The 20488-nt window shown below is 41.5% G+C and overlaps 1 protein-coding gene across 1 annotated transcript in view; it reads left to right on the plus strand.

The window, feature by feature from the left end:
• Nucleotides 1–7526, plus strand: part of LOC134461428 (titin-like) — a 133415-nt gene extending 125889 nt beyond the window's left edge. Inside the window, exons 45-48 of the mRNA XM_063214358.1 lie at nt 1704–1845; nt 3698–3840; nt 4935–5062; nt 5810–7526. Coding sequence (XP_063070428.1) covers nt 1704–1845; nt 3698–3840; nt 4935–5062; nt 5810–5860 — 464 coding nt within the window. The 3' untranslated portion in view covers nt 5861–7526. The remainder of the gene's footprint in view (nt 1–1703; nt 1846–3697; nt 3841–4934; nt 5063–5809) is intronic.
• The last annotated feature ends 12962 nt before the right edge of the window (nt 7527–20488 follow it).

A 20488-nucleotide genomic window follows, 5' to 3' on the forward strand; every position in this document is an offset into this window, starting at 1 on the left:
AAGTCCATTTAATGCTTTAAATACTGTCAGCAGAATCTTAAAGTCAATTCTGTATGAGACAGGTAACCAGTGCAGGTCTGCCAAGACAGGAGTGATGTGCTCTCTCTTTCTGTTTCTTGTTAGGATTCTTGCCGCAGAATTTTGAATGAGTTGCAATTTGTCAATTAACTTTTTTGGCAGACCAGAGAAAAGAGCATTGTATTCTAGCCTACTGGTGAAAAAGGCATGAATACGTTTTTCAGCGTCTTGTCGGGGGGCCAAGCCGCACACTTTGTTGACATTTCTAAGATGGAAAAAAGCAGATTTTGTTATCTTGTTGATGTGAGGCTCAAAGCTCAAATCCGAGTCTATGACCACACCTAGGATAGTAACCTTATCTTTAATATGCATGCTTAGGTCACCTAGGCTTGAGTGGAGTTTTGCACGTTTTTCCTTTGGCCCAATGAGCAACACTTCAGTTTTATCCTCATTTAATTTTAGGAAGTTACTGTTTTATTTCTCTTTTATTTTTCCAATTCTCCCAGTTAACCCGAGACCCCAGACAGGTGAAAGGGAGGGAGAGAGAGTGAAAGCTCAGCTAACCTCCGTTCCACTGATAGTGTAGGCCCTGGCCCTCATTGGCGGACAGACAGACAGACAGACAGAGAGGCAGAGCGAGAGAGTGAATGCTACTTAGTGTTGCGGAGGAATCCTGACATACCCTGACAAGAGCAGGGTTCCCACTAGGCACCCCCATTTACACGAACAGCCCCAATAGCACTAACTATCAACGATAAACAACTGGTACCCAGTACCATGTGCCCATTACGAATGGCTGTTCCAGCTGCCATCCACCTCCAACTGCCCAGCACCCCCACATACCAAAAACAGACCGAAACGGGTGCCACGTTAAAGGCCCCGAAGACAAGCACCCACATGGCGGCCCAAGACCAGACAAAGCCCCAAAGCCCCCTAGCTCACTGAAAGTTACTATGAATAAGAAGTTACTACTGTAAAGTTACACAATAATGTTATTACTACACCACTATGACAGTAGTGAAGTGAAAGAAAGTGAAAGTGAAAGCCCATTGGGAAACTCCAACTCCCATTGTCATTGTGACACAGCACTCCACAGCACACAAGTGAACACTGCACACAACGAAATTGCATTTATGCCTCACCCGTGCAAGGGGGTAGCCCTCAGTGGCGCCCCATGGGGAGCAGTGCGGTGGGACGGTACCATGCTCAGGGTACCTCAGTCATGGAGGAGGATGGGGGAGAGCACTGGTTGATTACTCCCCCCACCAACCTGGCGGGTCGGAAGTCGAACCGGCAACCTCTGGGATGCAAGTCTGACGCCCTAACCGCTCACCCATGACTGCCCACACAATACACACAGGGCCTTTAGTTAAACAACCTATGTTTAGGAAGATTTACTGTTCTGCTTTAAACACCCCTATGCTTAGGAAGCTAATGTTCTGCCTTGGACACCTCTATGTTTAGGAAGATTCTGTTCTGCCTTTGACACCTCTATGTTTAGCAAGTTAACATCTTTCTCTGTTTTTACTTCCTTAGATTCCCCTACATATGTTTAGGAAGCTAATGTCGCTCTCTCCTTTAGATGCCGTCTATGTTAAGCAAGTTAAGCAAGCCTGTTCCTTGCCTTGTCTCTGCTCTCCTTAGACGCCCCTGTTAACGTCTGTTTTTGTTTTGTTCTGCCTTAGACGTCCCCAAGTTGGTGAAGAAGCTGTCTGACCGCTGCTTGAAGAGCGGAGAGAAGCTGCATCTCGAGTGCACATTCACAGGAGCAAAGAAGCTGTTCGTCACCTGGTACAAGGACGGCATGCAGCTCTACGGCTCTTACAGGTGATGCAAAACAGACTCTGTCACACTGCTGTACATTCGACTCTTACACTGTTGAAATTAAGGGTACACTGTGTAGAGTGATGACTAGAGTAGGTATTGCAACTACGCTGCTCATTGAAACAGTGTTGCTTATTCCCAAATTTGATCTTTTCATGAATATTCACAAAATAATAACTAACATCTGGAAATTAAAAATGGCCGACGTGGGGAAGATCCACCTTTTCATGTATGAAAAGTTTCATTTTTCCTAGTCATAATTAAATATTTGTGAAAAATGTCACATTTGTGAATGGGCAGCAGGAATTCTGGAAAGAAACTGCTAAAAATATTACCGTTTCAGATACTATTGGTCCCACTGAAAACATTTTTTTTTTACTCTTTGGTCAGTGTAACATGGTCAGAGATTCTACTCAATATTCTGTATACGTAGGTACTGTATATTAAGAGCCACCTGCAGAAATGTACACTCCACTCTAATTTGACTCTCCAGCGTGTTGCTAATACCTAATTTGTTGGATTTTATAGAACTGCTCTGAAATACTGATACCCCGTATTTACTGTGTACCCGGGTGATGGATTGCTATTGCATGCTAAGGAAGGGTGCTACATTATTACATTACATTACATTACACTTAGGTTTCGCTTTTATCTAAAGTTATTTACAGGTACTTACAGGGTATTGGTTACAGTCCCTTAAGCAATGTGGTGTTAGGTACCATGCTCAAGACCACCTCAGCCATGGATGGAGGTGTAGGGAGAGGTAAGGTTGGGGATTCGAACAGGCGACCCTCTGATTTTAAGACCATCTCCCGAACCATTAGGCCACGTCTAATCCTGTGCTAATCCCTAGACGTTTGTGGGCGGATCAATAAATCCTAATCTGGGAGTGCGGTGGCCACACCTGTCAAATTTGAGCTCCCAAAATCCGGGAAAATTCCCATATTTTAAGCCAAAATCCGTGAAATTTTCTGAAGGGCAAATTCTGACAGTCAACGGGATGACAGAGACGGATCGGACGGTGCGTTCTATCTGCTTTTCACAACGGCGCGCGTGCAAAGACCGTCCTGTCTAAAATCCCTCAGAACACGTTTTACAGCATAGAGAAACAATGTAATAAAAACAAAACAATGAAATGAGTGCAATGAGTTTCTTCTTGTTGTTTTGTCGCATAAGTTGTCTGTTCGTGCAAAACTTCGTGCTGGTAGCCTACAGGTTGTGATTAGGTTAATCGCATGATTCGCTGTTCCGAGGCTGTTTTATGCGTTGCATGAACTAGCGGTTTCTGAGAAAAAGAGTGGGGGCACAGTCACTAGAAAACTACGGAGCTCGAGGGTGACAGACAGCTTGTATTCTCAAGGAACTTAAATTCTTGGTGGTATCTGGCATACAATCTTCTGACAGGTAGCTTGATAAGCAAGACCCTCTATCTCTCTCTTCAAGAGGGGGTGTGGCTCGTCGGACAGGGCCGTGGGTAGGCTACTGGACCGACTGTGTTTTTTGATAATGTGAAAAATCCGGGATATATCCGGGGAAAATGTCAAATCGGGAAGAAATCGGGAAATGAGTCAAAATTAGGGACTTTCCCGGGAAATTAGGGATGGTTGACAGGTATGGCGGTGGCTCAATGAGCTAACACGCCATACCATTACACCAGCGACCCAGGTTTGATTGTGACCCAAGATCCTTTGCCTATCCTTGTCCCCTCTCTCTCCCCACTCATCTCCGGTCTCTCTCAACTGTCCTGTCTGCTTAATTAAGGTGAAAAAGCCTAAAAAATATCTTAACAAAAAACAATGATGAATTCTAATCTGAGAGTACCGTGCTTAGTTGCCTCAATGTGCATCCCCTACAGGTACAACACCAAGATGACAGATGACACCTGCATCCTGGAGGCCCTGCACAAGTGCAGCAATGCCACCAACGGGAAGTACTCGTGTGAGATCCACAACTCCCACGGCACCGATACCTGCCATGCAAACATCCACTTCGGACCAGGTGAGTGCTGTTCCTGACTCTTGTATGTTTTAATATAAGATGTGTCAAAAGTAAAATTAATAGTAAATGCATGGTGTATGTGCAATACTACCACATATTACATAGCTGTTACACCATTTACTCCATTGTACCTACCAGTATGCACTAATACAGCATGAGACACTGTAGGCAGACAGTCAAACATTCAACTTACGTTGCGCTGCACAGTCTCAGTATCAGGTGCCATGTGATACTACTGTATGTTGGACAGATTGGTCAGTCAACGATGTAACTTGTGCTGCGTTGCTTTGTCCCAGTGCCAGATGTCATGTGATACAATCAAAAATAGTCTAGTAGACTAAGATATAGTGTACGAAACCACTCTTACCCAATGCAAAGGAGTGTGCTCATGTTCAGTCTCCTAAGGGGGCGTTGTCCCCTCCTTGTTCTTCTCTTACTTAGGCGTTTGGTGGCAGCTTGCATAAGATGTGCACTACGGCCATCTACAGCGCTAAAGGGAGTTCCATTCATTCTCAACCTCCGCTGTACTCTTTAAGGAGCGTTCACCTTATGTCACATTGATCTTGGAAAAGTTTGGGTTTGAATTGTCTCTACCTTTTCCTCTGTCTCTGATACTACCATGTTATACAGAGCTGTCAGTCAATGATGTGAGTCATGTTACATTATAATGCCTTGTCCTAGTCACAGAGCCTGATACCATGTGATACTATAAGATATTCTAAGATTATAGAGATGCGCCAACATATTAGGTTGCTATGGGTGCCAAACATGAACAGGTTCTGGTCTGAGTCTGATTGTCCTGGGAAAAAAAATAGTTTTTGCTCAGAATTAAAACAGTAGGCCTACAAGTTAGGCTTCGCTTGATCATAGACTCAAGGATGCCTAGACCCTCATCAATCTCATCAACCAAGTTACAATGACCGATTTCTTGTATAAAATCCATGTGTCTCATCCATTTCAATGGAATCGTCCCCCTTGCGAAAGTAGAACCCAGAAACAATGTGCCATTGGGACCTCTCTCTTTTCGAGTCTCTCTGATGGACAGAGCTGTCAGGTAACAAAGTAACTTGTGTTTTTTTGTTGCTTTGTCCCAGTGCCAGTGCCAGAGCGCCCCAAGCCAGTTGAGACAAAGAAGAGCACCTCCTCCTCCTCCGTCTCCTCCTCTACCCCCGCCCCTAAAGCCACACCCACCTCCAGAGTGCAGGTGGGCCTGAAGCCACAGGTGGGTGCTATGTTGTTATCTTGCATAGTTCAAAATTCTGTAGGTAACTGTGAGGTAAAACTTTCATACCGTGACACACACACACACACACACACACACACACACACACACACACACACACACACACACACACACACACACACACACACACACACACACACACACACACACACACACACACACACTCACACACACTCACACACACACATATGTGTTGTCAGCAGTGCATGGAGTAGAATGGATGTCAATTTGACAGCAAGAGGTGACAAAACGATAAAAAACTATGTCTGTAAATTCTACTACACGTTGAAAGATTAATGTACAGGGGTTGGACAAAATATCTGAGACACCTGTCATTTTAGTGTGAGAACCATAATGTTGTGTGCATTGCAACATTTTGAGCAAAACTGTGCTCTTGCCCTGCTAATTGAACCTTCACACTTCACTTTACTGGTGCAATGTGCAATTAATGAAGATTGGCCAACAGGCTGGTCCATATGAGCCATGAAACTTCCCACTCTAAAATGACAGGTGTCTCAGATATTTTGTCCGACCCCTGTATTTTAATGAACACCTACTTTAACTATGATCCAAAGTGTGCATACATTTTTAGGACTCCCTTTATGTCTATGGGATTGCCCTCCATCCCATTGTGTGTCCTTGCAGTACACCTAGACCTTTGACTCATCTTATGATCTTGAAGTCTACCTTGACCCTTGACCTCTGCCTCCTCTTGTGCCCTCACAGCCAGCAGCATCAAAGGCAGCCCTATCCACTGGACCTCACCGCAAATTTTGAGCAGTCAGTCAGAGAAAGACAACAATATCCCATGAAGCATTGGGGCTACAGCTACAGCACAGCCACACCTTCAAGCACTCCAACAACCAGCAAGACGTCGGCCATCTTGGAATCATCATCACAGAGATCAATGAATGAATGAATGAATTCATGAATGAATTCATGAATGAGTGCATTTATAACACTGTAGAGAGCAGTGAAGGTTAACTACCTCACCAGGGCCACTTCCTCTACCACTGTAGCAACGCTGCGAACAGTCTTCAGTAGCGTCACCGCTAATGGGCCTCTAGCATTACCGCTAAAGTCCTTCAGTTGCAACAAAGCTAATGGGCCTCCTCTAGAAACACTTCTAACAGCCTCCTTGAGCTTTTCACAGTGCCCTGTGAACACCGCCCAGTAGTGCTCCCCTTAGTCTCTTAATGCACCTATTTAAAGCCTGAATAAGCGCTGTCCTGTATCTGTAATGCATGCCAGTCTCCTCTTCTGAGATCTTCACACACATGAACTTGCTCTGGGCAGAGGCTCCTCTCAGGCTGCAGATCGTTCAGTAGCGTCTCGCTCTTGGAAAGAAAGCAACAACTTAACGCACTGCTTTAGTTTGTGCTAATGGGAGGCAGTGTCAAGGCTTCATATAGTGTTTTTTTATATTCATACAGTATTTTTATTAACAGAATTGTTTTGAAGGAAGTAGCATTAGTTCAGTGATGTAATGCACTACATCTCACCACATTACACTCTGTAAGACATTAAGAGGAATCAGGGTATTTTTTCATCGTCTACATTACCCAGGCAGTCTCTGTGGTCCAGGATGAAAATAAAATCAAATAAAATACAATAAAAAATGAAAAATAATTTACAGCATGACATGCATTGCTGAGTAATACTAGTTAACACGCTAGGTCTGCTTAGGTTAGTCAGGTGGATGTTTGTTAGTTACATTTTTTTTGTTTCATTCTTTCGCATGTTGATGGCTTAGCTTGATAGCATTACTAGACTAGAACTACCCAATGCTGCTTTAGGTAGAATGAATAACCTCTGTCATTGCTAAAAATGCCTTTAAAAATATAAAACAATAAAAATGTATTTACGGTTCCATCAAGGTGAGTACATTTTTGAGTACATGCATAGAACATGTCTCTTCTTTTTCAGTAAGTGAGTGAGCTGTTGCAGGTTACCATAGCAGCAGTGCTATGTAAACATAGAGGCACCTCTCGTCACCCAGCCTTGGGATGCTGCCCTGACACACAGTAACATTAGCCAATGACAACATAGCCAACACAGAGAGTAGCTTAGAGAGTAACTACACCCCTTAGAGGAGTCTTAAACTCTACTCTCTGAGTGCTGAATTATCACTTAGAGATAGAATTTAACATTTTTCTATACAGTGCATTTTGGCCTATTCTCTGAGTGTTGAATTAAGAAAACAATGTGTGTACTGTGTGCACTGGCCTCCTGCTCCAGCTCTCAGTGTTTGGGCCCTGTGTTTTGCTAACCAATGAGACCTTTTTATACTGTCGGCCCATTCCCCATAATGCATCGCATCATCACGACACACACACAGTAAAGTTTGGACTCTTTTACGAATGTTAAAAGCGGAGGAGTTTGAAGATGTCAGTGTCCAGATGTCCAGACTGACTTCCGATGATGCAATAAAACTTGTTGCAAATGCAAGAAATGCCTTTGTGTTTCGCCTGGTCATTACAGTCATTTATGTCGTGCTGAATGGCAGAATTTTACATTCAAGATTCAAGATTCAAGATTTGTTTATTACGTCTTATTATAGGTTTGCAGCCTATAAAGAGTAAAAATTGTTGTGTTTTTTGTGTCCTCAAAAAAGATTAAAAAAAGAAAAAGAGGGAGGGGGGGATGGAAAAAATGCAAAGAAAGTGCATTGTTGTCTTCAGCATGAATTCAGTAATCTAGCTGCTTGGTGGAAGAAACAACTTTGGAGTCTGGTAGTGTGAGATTTAAGGCTTCTATACCGTTTCCCAGATGGTAATATAGAAAACAGTTCATAGTTGGGATGGCTTGGATCAGCCAAGATTTTTTTTGCCTTCCTGATGCTCCTTCCCTCGAATAGCTCCAGTATGGAGGGTAAGTCACAGGCGCATATTTTCTCAGCTGTACGCACAACCCTCTGAAGAGCTCTCCTGTTGGATTGAGAGCAGTTCCCATACTATGCAATAATGGTCCCAGTCAGAATGCTCTCAATGGTGCCTCTGTAAAAAGACCTTAGGATCTTGGATCTCATACCAAACTTTCTCAATCGTCTGAGGTGGTACAGACGTTGCTGGCTTTTTTTACAATCCGCTGTGTTTGACTGTCCCAGGTGAGGTCTTCTGAGATGGTAATGCCAAGAAGCTTAAATACCTTTGACCTTGGCTCACCACACCAGGTCTATCACACAGACATAAATGTCCCTCATTTGCCACAAGACTTGTTTTACAGATTTATCACATTGGTTGGTATTTTAATAATAATATTACAAAAATGAGTGATATAAATGAATTAGGCTCCGCGACCTTTTGACCTTGAGTCGGTTAACCAGTTTTGTAACACAGAGGCATGTGTGCCTCATATGCCACAAGAGTTCATTTTGTCATTCTTCATTCTGCCAATTCAGAAAAAAATAAAATCATAAAAAATGTGTTGTAAATGAATTAGGCTCTTTGACCTTTTGACCTCTGATCACCACACCAGTTTTATAAAACAGAGATAAATATACCTCATTTACCACAAGACTTGTTTTTTTAGATTTAGCACTCAAATAACGCTTTAAATAATAAAAATATTTAAAATGGTGGTATAAATGAATTAGGCTCCTTGACCTTTTGACCTTGGCTCACCACACCAGGTCTATCACACAGACATAAATGTCCATCATTTGTCACAAGACTTGTTTTACAGATGAATCACTTTGGTGGGTATTTTAATAATAATATTTACAAAAATGAGTGATATAATTGAATTAGGCTCCGCAACCTTTTGACCTTGAGTCGGTTAACCAGTTTTGTAACACAGAGGCATGTGTCCTTCATATGCCAAAAGAGTTCATTTTGTCATTCTTCATTCTGTCAATTCAGAAAAAAATAAAATCATAAAAAATGTGTCGTAAATGAATTAGGCTCCTTGACCTTTTGACCTCGGATCACCACACCAGTTTTATAAAACAGAGATAGATATACCTCATTTACCACAAGACTTGTTTTTAGATGTAGCACTCAAGTAATTCTACAAATAATAAAAATACTTAATATGTTGACATAAATTAATTAGGCTCCTTGACCTTTTGACCTTGAGTCATCAAACCATATTTTTAACATAGGGACAGAAGTCCCTCATGTACCACAAGTTTTATTTTTCAGATCCATCAAGTTTTCATTTTGAATGTCAAATGAATGTCCAATATCAAACTAACTTTACCGCACTGCCCTAAGCGGATGAAATAACGAAGTCAGGAGTGCGTAAACACTCCGGACAGCCATCTAAATAGACGGGAAAGGAGGAGGCGGCCAGCACGACACAAACCAAAGAAAACAAGCAAACAGAAAAGAATATAAAAAAAATACGGTTGGGCAAAACAGCGATGGGCCAACTGCCCATGGTGAATTTAAATGATCAGACCCTCGGCGACACTCTCCTCGCAACATGACAGGGCGAGAGGAGTTAGAACAGTTCGGATAACAGGGTCTGTCCAACCTAAACACAGACAAAAGGGACGTGGCCAGGGTGCTTGTCCGCGCGTAACCGGACCTCAGAACAGACCAGAAAGGTAGAGGCTAAATCCCCGTAGACACTCGAACACCGGGAGAGCTCTAAAAACCTACTATTGCGGGGGTTTGTTTAAAAAAAAAACATGGCCTAGTCGCCACTAACTAATTAGCCACTCAGTGGCCAAGCGTCTCATTACGTCTTTTCACTACGGCAAGACTGGGGGACACATTGTCTGGTGAACTGCACGGTTTAACCCGTTACACACAAATGGACAGAATCGGCACAGGGAAAACAACAAGCATGCAACATAAAATTACTACAGCCACAGACATAGTTGGCTAGTAGTCAGGCTTACATTAAACACGTCGCAACAGAACCAAACATATTGGCATGCAGTTCTCACTGTCCGTCGGTCATGAGGTCATGGTAGATGTAAGGGCTTAGCCCAACTCCGGTCAGTAAGGACAGCACACTTAAAACAGGGAGAGAAAAACAAAATACGGGAACACGCCATCAAAACACAACACACAATACATCAAACTGGCAACACAAACCACCTTGCTGTCCACATCGTTACAACTAATAAGATAGGATGAGATTTGTCCTCACATAAACCTGTGGCACATAACCACTTTTAAAAGCAATAAAATTAAGTCAGAACTGCGTCTCATAATATTTTGAAACAAGTAGGCTTATATAAAATGTAAGGTTAAATCTCGCCCAACTTGTACATTTAGACATAACCAACCATAAACCATCCTTAAAGCAAAATAAAACCCAGACAGAGTCAAACAAAACTGACAAATAAAATAAAGAAATAAATCACAGTTGGGAGATAGCAAAAACAAACCAACTGCTTTAATGACCAGACAAGTGAGTCCAGTTAGGTAAACCCAACTTATGGCACAGTCGAGGTAGAACCCAGTGTGAAGAAGCGCCTTCATGCACACCGGACCTCCAGCGACATCCAGTAACAGTCATTGTAAAGTTAAGTACCACAGTACTGCAGGATAATGACATAACACAGTGTCGTGATCAATGCATCACAAATTCAGTAGTGTCATTCAGGTAACAGGAAATTCATGACTGTCTGAACGGATTAAAAGAAAAGGGGAAAGAAAACTGAAACATCCCTCAGAAAAGCTTAGGCGTATACATTCAAAACCAGTATTAAAACTCCAAAATAACCAAAAAAAAAACAGACTCATTAGGGCTTATGAACATGTGAAAGTTTCAAAGACTACTCAAATTACACAAATGGTCTTGGCTTCTAGAAAGTTGCAGGTTCACAATGAAAGTTCACAAACAAAAACAAATACATTGTGGAAACAAAATGTATAAAAATAAAATGAAAAGAACAGGATGACAAACCTCCATGTCGCCACAGCCCATCATATGCGACAGAACAAAAATGGTCCCCAAAAATAACTTTGCAGTAAATAAAAACACATACCCATTGTTTTGCTGTTTATACTCAGGAAAGTCAAATGTCTCTCGGACATTCTGGAGAATCACACCAACACGGATCAGACCGTCCTTCACTAGACGTCACAATCACTCAGTCTCCCACGTGCACACAGTGAGGCAAACCACTCACATATACAACCTGGGAAGTGACACACACCCACACACACAGCATTCACACAGCCGGCATTCAAACATAAACAAACATGGACAAACATGAACATGGACACAAACATGAACATGGGCCCATTTAGACAAACACAGACATACAGACAGGTAGCCTAACCAATCAATTTAGAAAAAGTGTTAAGTTATGTCACACTCACTGCTCATTGACGAAGTGGAAGGGATATTTAGCGCAAGTTATCGCCATTGCCAGCTAACTTCCACTGCGACAAGAGCAAGTTGGGTGTGCACACTAGACATTGAACAAATCAGTTCTTCTAAGTATATTTGTCATCTCCACTCGAGTTCTTCTTACCTAGGGAACAATGTCGAGCCCAATGACCCGTCATGCCACATGCAAAGCACAAATTATATTTTCGTCTCTCACCCATACACCCTAAGCATCCTCTACCCCTCCCCCTCCTCTGGGCACGGCTGCCACGCACTGGATTCTCAGTCTTTGGGAAAGAGAGTGCTCGAAATTCATGATACAGTGTTCGAAAATCATCCAATAAGTCTTGATCAGCAGTCTGGAAATAATTTTCCACTACTGAGGATTGGGAGCGAGTATGTGTTCTACTCATCGTAGGGGTGGCAGAATTGACCTCGAGAGTCATCACCCCTTTAAACACATTTTGTGAGTAGAGAGTAAATGGGACAGGCTGCCGTTCAACACGTGCTACTGCAAGAGCGTCAGGTGGAGCAGGGGATACAACTAAAGTACAGGGTGTTGTGAGTTAAGGTAAGTTAAGCTCTTAAGAAGAGTTGGTTTCCCATTTACACACATTCACTCAGAAATAAGATGGACTTCCTGGTCAGAATAAATATTCCCAACCACGACAGTGAGTCTTTTGACTCTATACGGACTGATCTGATTGGTCCGAGGCCTATTTCAACTTGTCTGGCCTTGACTAGTCTTTTAGGCCCTAAAATCCCATGTGCTGGGTTTGTCATATATTTGCCTTTTTTCTAATTCATTTTTCATGTTACTATTATTATTATTATTATTATTGTTATTATTATTATCATTTATTATTCATTGCTGTTCCTTTGTCATGGTCATCTTCTATTGAAAGTTACCGACCAACCATTCTCCCCCTCTCCAATCTGTGGGCATACAGCTTTAACAGATTGGAAAGTAGGAAAAAAACTTTCATCAACTTTGACAAAACAAAACAGAAAGATGTCCAACTATTACTGTACAACCTGCAGTTCTAAATTAAACACTGAGAAGTAAAATAGCCCTGCAGTTCGGGGAAGCATCCTCTGTCTCAATTATGACAAAATTTTGAAAATATAAAGCCTAATTGCAGAAGTCTAAAATTGCCATAAACAGAATTTGTTCAGTATCCAACTATTACATTATAGTCTAGGCAGGATTACTGAAAAGGTTCTTATTTAAGGTCCTGAAGGCAAATCATGTTAATTTACGGCATACAACTGATTTAGGGGTATTCAAGGGTGCTGAATCCAAATCTGCCGTATGCCGGACGCAAAAATGTACCGAAATGCCACAAACCGGCAAAATCCAATATGGCCGCCGCCACCGTGTTAAAATCCTGCAATCACTTTTCTTTTGGACTAAATAAGGTATGAATTTGAAAATAACACTTATTTTTATGTTTTCAGACATGGGGAAAGCCATTATGTCATCAGATTTAAGCTCAGATTGGAAGAAAATGCTTATGTCATTGACTGGCAGCCATTTTAAAAGCAGAGAGCCTCATATTGTCAGCGATTTTTAACATTTTTACTAATCTTTCAAGATCCACAGAAAAAATGCTCTTTGTCTCTGTGAACACAAATACTACAGAAAACTGCACTGAACTGTCTACTTTCACCTGAAAAAAGAAGTTTGTGTCTACCTTTTTCCATTCTTTAGTTATGGGCAGTAGAACATGGGATGACACCACAAAAAAGCACTGATTTTTGACCCCAAAATACTGCACTTCTCACTGCCCATATGTTTGCTTTAAGGACATATTGTCTTTGATAGTGTTCATGTTTGATATACAACATTTTCAGGGGGTTTGAAGGGTGCTTAATGCCTTTAATTCCCATAGTACATCAAAATGAAGGAATCCAATATGGCCGCCGTCACCAGTCTACAGTGTACATTTCTTTGATTACACAAGGTAAACTCTTAAGTACATTAAGTAGCATCATGTTTTCATACAAGGAGAATTCATTTCCATACTCAGATTTAAGATAGATATCAAAGGAAATTATTTCAGTGTAGACTGAATTCATGTTTGCAACAGGAGATAATCTTTTCCATAAATTGACCATTTGTATTTAAATCTCTCCCCATTTCAATTACACTTTTAATGCATTATACCATGAAAAATATTTCCACCTCAAACCACCACACAATGTTTCCACACCTCTTCACCCATAAAAAATAAATGCACACAAGAGTCTGAATGTCTCTAAATCGAATATTTTCTAATATTATCCTTTGTACAATGGGAATTACTTCATGTTTTCCGGTTTAATTGCTGTGCTTAGATCACTGTATATCTAGGCCTATAAAGGGGATCAAGAGTCAGACTGATGTGAATAATATATAGAATAGAATAGAATAGAATAGAATAGATTAGAATAGAATAGAGTGAAGATAAGGGAGTGGCATTGTGTGTGTGTGTGTGTGTGTGTGTGTGTGTGTGTGTGTGTGTGTGTGTGTGTGTGTGTGTGTGCGTGTGCATGTGCGTGTGTGTGTTTGTGTGTGTGAATATATACACAAAGGACATACTCAGGCTGGTATTGCACATCAGTCATCCAAAGTTATTGCATAGATTGTCTTGCTTAATGTACTGTACATATTTCAGCTGAGATGGCCACTCTGTGACAATTATAACCATTAATTACAAGGCTGGCCTTTGTTCTGTAGTACGGCAAGAATTCAGCTCAACACATTGCACTGTATCAATTATTGCACAACAACCGGAGGATGGAAGGAGATCAGGGAAACAACAGATTGTAATGAACAGTCAGACAGTCCATGTGTGTGAAATGTGGTTTTAGTCTTTGGTCCTTACTTTGATGATACATCTGTAGTGCCAATGATACATCTGTAGAGACCCAAGAACTCAGAACCAGGATAATGTCCAAGACAATGTTTTAGCTCTGTTGAGACAGTGGGAAGTTCAGAAAGGGCTAGGTCTATTCTCGCTATAGGTGTGCCTCCTGAATGCAGCAATGCTCTCTGGTTTTCTTTTCATTCAGAGCTAGAGAAATTTGTCTCTGTCTCTGTACACCAGGCTGCCACCTTCAGTCCCTTTTGCTGGCCATACTGCAGTCATGGACGGATAGACTTTAGATGGGGGCTCAGCATGCAGCCATGTGGGGATCCAGCCCGGCTGAACAGGGGAGCAGGAGGAAAAGAGAGTCTGTCTGTTATCTTCTGCTGATAGAATTGTGCAAGTATAGACTTTAAATTGGCCTAGTTAAAATATACTGGAATGTACATCTGCAGTGTATCAATAACGGTGCTCAGCTGGAGAGAGAGAGAGCCAATGGCAGGCAGAAGAGCAAGTGGTAGTTTTAAGGTGCCTAGGCACAGAAATGGGCACCTCCCTGTCTTTCTCACAGCACATGAACACAATATTCAAAAGTGGACTGCTAATGAACCCATTTTGTCCTAAGCCCTTTTTTGGAAAGGGTGCCCTCTTCCTATTAAATCCGCAATATCTCAGCCTCCGAACCACATACAAACATGAAATGAGTTACATTTAAAAGTCAATACCCTCCCCTTGCATTGTAATGTGTTCATTCAGCTCTAACATACCCACATAGTTAATAAAACTAAAATCTCAAGATCCTGAAAAACCTGTATACCTATATGTGTCCCCAGGACACAATGGGTTAAGTTATACGAGGAGGAGGTATCAAAAATCAGAATGTCCTTGCTTACTTAGAATGTCCTTTTTTGAATATTGTGTTCATGTGCTGTGAGAAAGACAGGAGGGTGCCCATTTCTATTAGCCTTGTGCACCATCCTACGTACTTCCGCCAAGAGACTTGACTCCACACTACTTCTGATATCAGTTTTCTGTGGAGCAATGTTGCCGGTAGGATTTGGCCGGTGTTCTTACAAGCGGTCCTACATTGTAATTTTATCCTACGGTAGGATATTCTGTCAGACATGTCTGTTAAACGGTCCTACATCGCCAAAGATAGACGTCAGACATGTTTGTTCAACAACTTATCCTGATTTTTCCGACCATTTCCTTCCCGCTTCCTGCAATCGTGTCAGATCAAACAACCCCCAGACCATGAATACAAAATGAAATGGTAGTAGGGATGGTCAGGACCAGGCTACATTTCTATGCCTAGGTACCTAAAAACTACCACTTGCTCTACTGTCCTTTTGCTGTTGATGTCTTGTGTCGGGGGTGTCTGTGTCAGCGATATGTGCCACTAAGGTAATGTCATCAGCATACATTAAAAGTCATGCTTTCTTTGTGACAGGCTCTGACTGTCCCACTAATGATCCTAGCCCTCAGATGAAGTGGTTAGTGATTGCTTTATTGTTGGACAAATGTATATGCACATACAGTCACCCTCCTCTCCTCTAACGAAAATATTTTACTTGGTATACTAAGTTAACCTATTCCTAATCACCCCTCCTGGAGTTGCTAAATTGCAGTAACTGCTTGACTCCATGTACTCCATGCCACTTCTTGCAGATGCAGTGTTGGATGAGGCAAGCACAATTTGTGATGTCTTTGTGTGCCTTGAGAATACAGGGGTTCTAAATTTTGTTTATAACCTGACTGTGAACCTAGCCGCGCACAACTCAGCCTCTGATTGTTGGAAACCGCTGTCTGTCAACTCACGTGGTTGGCTGCCAGCGTCTTGCCCCTCTTCATAACATTGTGTTGATAAACAATGAGAACCCATGTATAAGTGGCAGATACAGGAGCAGTGGGACTAAAGCCTTGTCCAATACCACCCATCCCACTTCGGTGACTGGCAGGAGGATAGGAAGGGATATGTGGGCCCGACTCAATATAGAGATTTGATAATGTGGGGCATTTTATGTAACCATGTGACATCTGAATTAGATAGGACTGATCATTGCAAAACGTCATACTTTGCTTTTGTTGCATTTGCAGCAAAAGTGCCATGCAGTGCATGATATTGTGTCCTGCCAAATCACTGGAGAGGAGGAGGTTGATAGGCCTAATGGTTGAGAATGAGTTAACATAGCCTATATCAAGTAAATTCCTCACAATAACATAAACTGTTTTGATCCACGTTTCACCTTTCCACCATTCAAAGATATAATGTAAGCGCCGCAATAAAATCTGCAAACAATGAATTCCTAATGTACAAAATGTAGATGTGCATATTATATTTAGACACATTCAGACTTATGTGTGTAAATTTGTCTCATAATGGAAGAGGTGGATTGAGGTGGACATATTGCATCATGTTATAATAAGCATTAAAATAAAAGTGGAAGTAGAGAAAACATTTTCATTCAAAAGAACAGCTTATTGACAGGAAAGTCAACTGTCACTTGTAAACATGAATTCAACCTATGAAATCATGACATCTGATTCTAATCTTAAATCTGAGTATGGAGATGAATTCTCCATGTATGACAACCTATAGCTACAATGTAATTAAGAGTCCACCTTGTCTGGTGATGGCGTCCATATTCGATTAATTCGTTTTGAGGAAGGCCTATTAAAGAGGTTTTTGAGCCTAATAGTACACAGCATATATAGAAGCACCCTTCAAAACCCCTGAAAATGCTGCATATCAAACATGAACACTATCAAAGACACTTTGTCCTTAAAGCAAAAATGTGGGTTGAGACAAGTACAGTATTTTGGGGTCAAAAATTGTTTGTGTCACCCTATGTTCCTGTTGCAATCATGAATTCAGACTACACTGAAATAATTTCCTTTGATATCTATCTTAAATCTGAGTAAGGAAATGAATTCTCCCTGTATGAAAACCTAATGCTACACAATGTACTTAAGAGTTTACCTTGTGTAATCAAAGAAACGTATACTGTAGACTGGTGACGGCGGCCATATTGGATTCCTTCATTTTGATGTACTATGGGAATATACATTTATTTATACATCATATTGGCATTAAGCACCCTTCAAACCCCCTGAAAATGTTGCACATCAAACATGAACACTATCAAAGACAATATATCCTTAAAGCAAAAATATGGGCAGAGAGAAGTGCAGTATTTTGGGGTCAATTTTTTTTTTTTTTTGTGGTGTCATCCCATGTTCTACTGCCCATAACTAAAGAATGGAAAAAGGTAGACAAAAGCTTCTTTTTTCAGGTGAAAGTAGACAGTTCAGTGCAGTTTTCTGTAGTATTTGTGTTCACAGAGACAAAGAGCATTTTTTTCTGTGGATCTTGAAAGATTAGTAAAAATGTTAAAAATCGCTGACAATATGAGGCTCTCTGCTTTTAAAATTGCTGCCAGCCAATGACATAAGCATTTCCTTCCAATCTGAGCTTAGATCTGATGACATAATGGCTTTCCCCATGTCTGAAAACATAAAAATAAGTGCTATTTTCAAATTCATACCTTATTTAGTCCAAAAGAAAAGTGATTGCAGGATTTTAACACGGTGGCGGCGGCCATATTGGATTTTGTCCGTTTGAGGCATTTCGGTACATTTTTGCGTCCGGCATACGGCAGATTTGGATTCAGCACCCTTGAATACCCCTAAATCAGTTGTATGCCGTAAATTAACATGATTTGCCTTCAGGTGTCAACTTTTTGGAAAAATGACCCTGACTATTACACATGTAGCTAACAGCCAACTGCGGAGAAGTACTGCTCATTCTCTGATATGCAATACATTAAACCGTTCGTATGATGAGAACCCATTGTCTTGTAACAAAACAAGGACAGAATTCGGACAGGCTACCCAGGTTCCAAACCCAGGTACCAAATACAGGTAATTTCCCATGCCACATGGACAAATTCCCGGAGCCAAAACTCTATATACAGGTAATTTCCAATGCCACATCGACAAATTCCCAGAGTCAAAGCTCTATATACCGGTATGCTTGCCAACCAGGACTTCCGTATATTACTGCCTATAGTACAGGGCTTACAGCTTCAAGCCTAGGTCTTGATGCCTAACCAGCCACTAGCCAGGACTTAAGTAGTCCAACTACTTACGCACGTCTGCGGAATGCCGTCAAGCCCCGGTCCTGGGGGAAAGATCAGAGCTCAGCATCCAAGATCCACGGCTCTAACGTGGTGCGCACACTCTTCAGCATCAACAATGACCTGTCACCCCAGGAACGAGCTATCCTGGCAAAAATTTAGAAATAAAAAATCCAAATCCATACTACCTCTATCCTGCGGCTCCCAGTTGGTTCTTTACTCAGTCAGTCGTCGCTGAATATGAAGGCGAAGTGAGGCAAAACCACCTATTTCAGGTTCCCGGGTGAAAACTTGGGGTCCAGCGCGTCCCTACGTCTCCATATATCAGGGAGGACAAGTATTTGAGGTTGGCTATCGAAGGACCAAAACATGTGAATAATTTCACATTATCACTTTAACAATTTCACTGTATTACCTTATCAAATTGACCTGAAAGAACACACAGGAAACAGAGGTAGCATTTAAAATCTGCGAGCAGATTTTATTGTTTGGCGGCCGGAGTAGGCCTAGTTATTGCGTGGAGACATGAAGTCTTCCACTCAATAAGTCCTGAAGTAGAAGATACAAAAAGCAATTCTATTTAACCATTCCCCAACCCCACAGTCCATGGTGTGAGCTTCTTCTGTGCACGTGGGGTCCCTCATGGCCAGACGCAGTCCATTGTCTTGTTGTCCAACGTATGCAATTTCATATTTCGTTGTTCAGCAGCCTTGTGACCACACAAATTAGATGCACATGTCTCCAATATTGAGGGTCCCGTGGCCCATTACAGAAAAGCTTACACACAAGAACATGTCACTAGGACTTTCCCAGCCAGACTATAAGAATAGAATGAGAACATAATATAGGAATAGTAGAAGATTAAGAAAACTAATAACATGTATAAATGCAGTGAATCTTTTCACAATGTGGTAATGGCCTCACTCTGTATCCCTTTTTGATATTTGAATAGATCTTGTCAAGTGTATTTGCTCCCCTAGTCGCACATTTGACATGCTGATGGAATTTTGGGAGCACCGTTTTCAAATTAACATGGTTACAGTCGCCTGCAATAACAAACACTGCATCAGGATATCTGCTTTGTTGACTGCTGATGTTAATATTTAAAAGTCCCAGGGCTACTTTAGCGTTTGCATCAGGTGGTATATAGACTGTTGTTATCAGGACAACGTTAAACTCTCTGGGGAGATAGATGGGCCGACATTTAATTGTCAAGTATTCCAAGTCCGGGGAACAGTGGCAGTCTATTAATGTCGTGTTTGTGCACCAGCTGTTATTGATGTACGCGCACAGTCCCCCTCCTCTGCTCTTACCGGAGTCACTCGTCCTATCATGACGATGAGTTGTATATCCCTCCAATTGTATAGCCGCATCTGTGATGAGTGGGTGGAGCCAGGTTTCAGTAATCAGCAAAACGTAGCTATCCTTGCTGTTTTTTTCCACCGCAACCTCAAGGCGCAGTTCGTCGATTTTGTTAACGAGAGACCTGGCGTTGGTGATATTACCCCTGCACTCCAACATCTCCACTGGCTCCCTATCAAATTTAGAATTCACTTTAAAATACTTCTCCACACCTTCAAGGCTATCCATAATCTTGCCCCTCCTTATTTATCTAATCTTATTCACAATGCTATTCCCTCCCGCCCCCTCCGTTCCTCTTCCTCCATTCTCCTCTCTGTCCCTTCTGCCCGTCTCAGCACCATGGGGAACAGAGCTTTCAGTTGCTCTGCTCCTCTGCTGTGGAATGCGCTTCCCCCTGACATCCGCAATATTGAGTCTTTACCCCTGTTCAAATCCAGACTTAAAACTCATCTGTTTCAGTTAGCCTATTCTTTATGATTCTTTAACTCTATTTTGTTTTATTTTATTTTTTATTTATTTTCTATATATTTATTTTTTGTTTACAATCTGTTTATCTGTCTTGTTTTATTTTGCCTCTCTCTGTACAGTGTCCTTAAGTTTTTTGAAAGGCGCTTTTAAATAAAATGCATTATTATTATTATTATTATTATTATTATTATTATTATTATTATTATTATTAAAAAGGTTCCCCACCCCTGATTTAGGTCATTAGCGGCACTAGTTCTATGCCTACGCTCTAGGTGGCAGCAGTGCAACAATCCGGATGC

Source organism: Engraulis encrasicolus, chromosome 13, assembly GCF_034702125.1.
Source record: "Engraulis encrasicolus isolate BLACKSEA-1 chromosome 13, IST_EnEncr_1.0, whole genome shotgun sequence".
Taxonomy (NCBI): domain Eukaryota; kingdom Metazoa; phylum Chordata; class Actinopteri; order Clupeiformes; family Engraulidae; genus Engraulis; species Engraulis encrasicolus.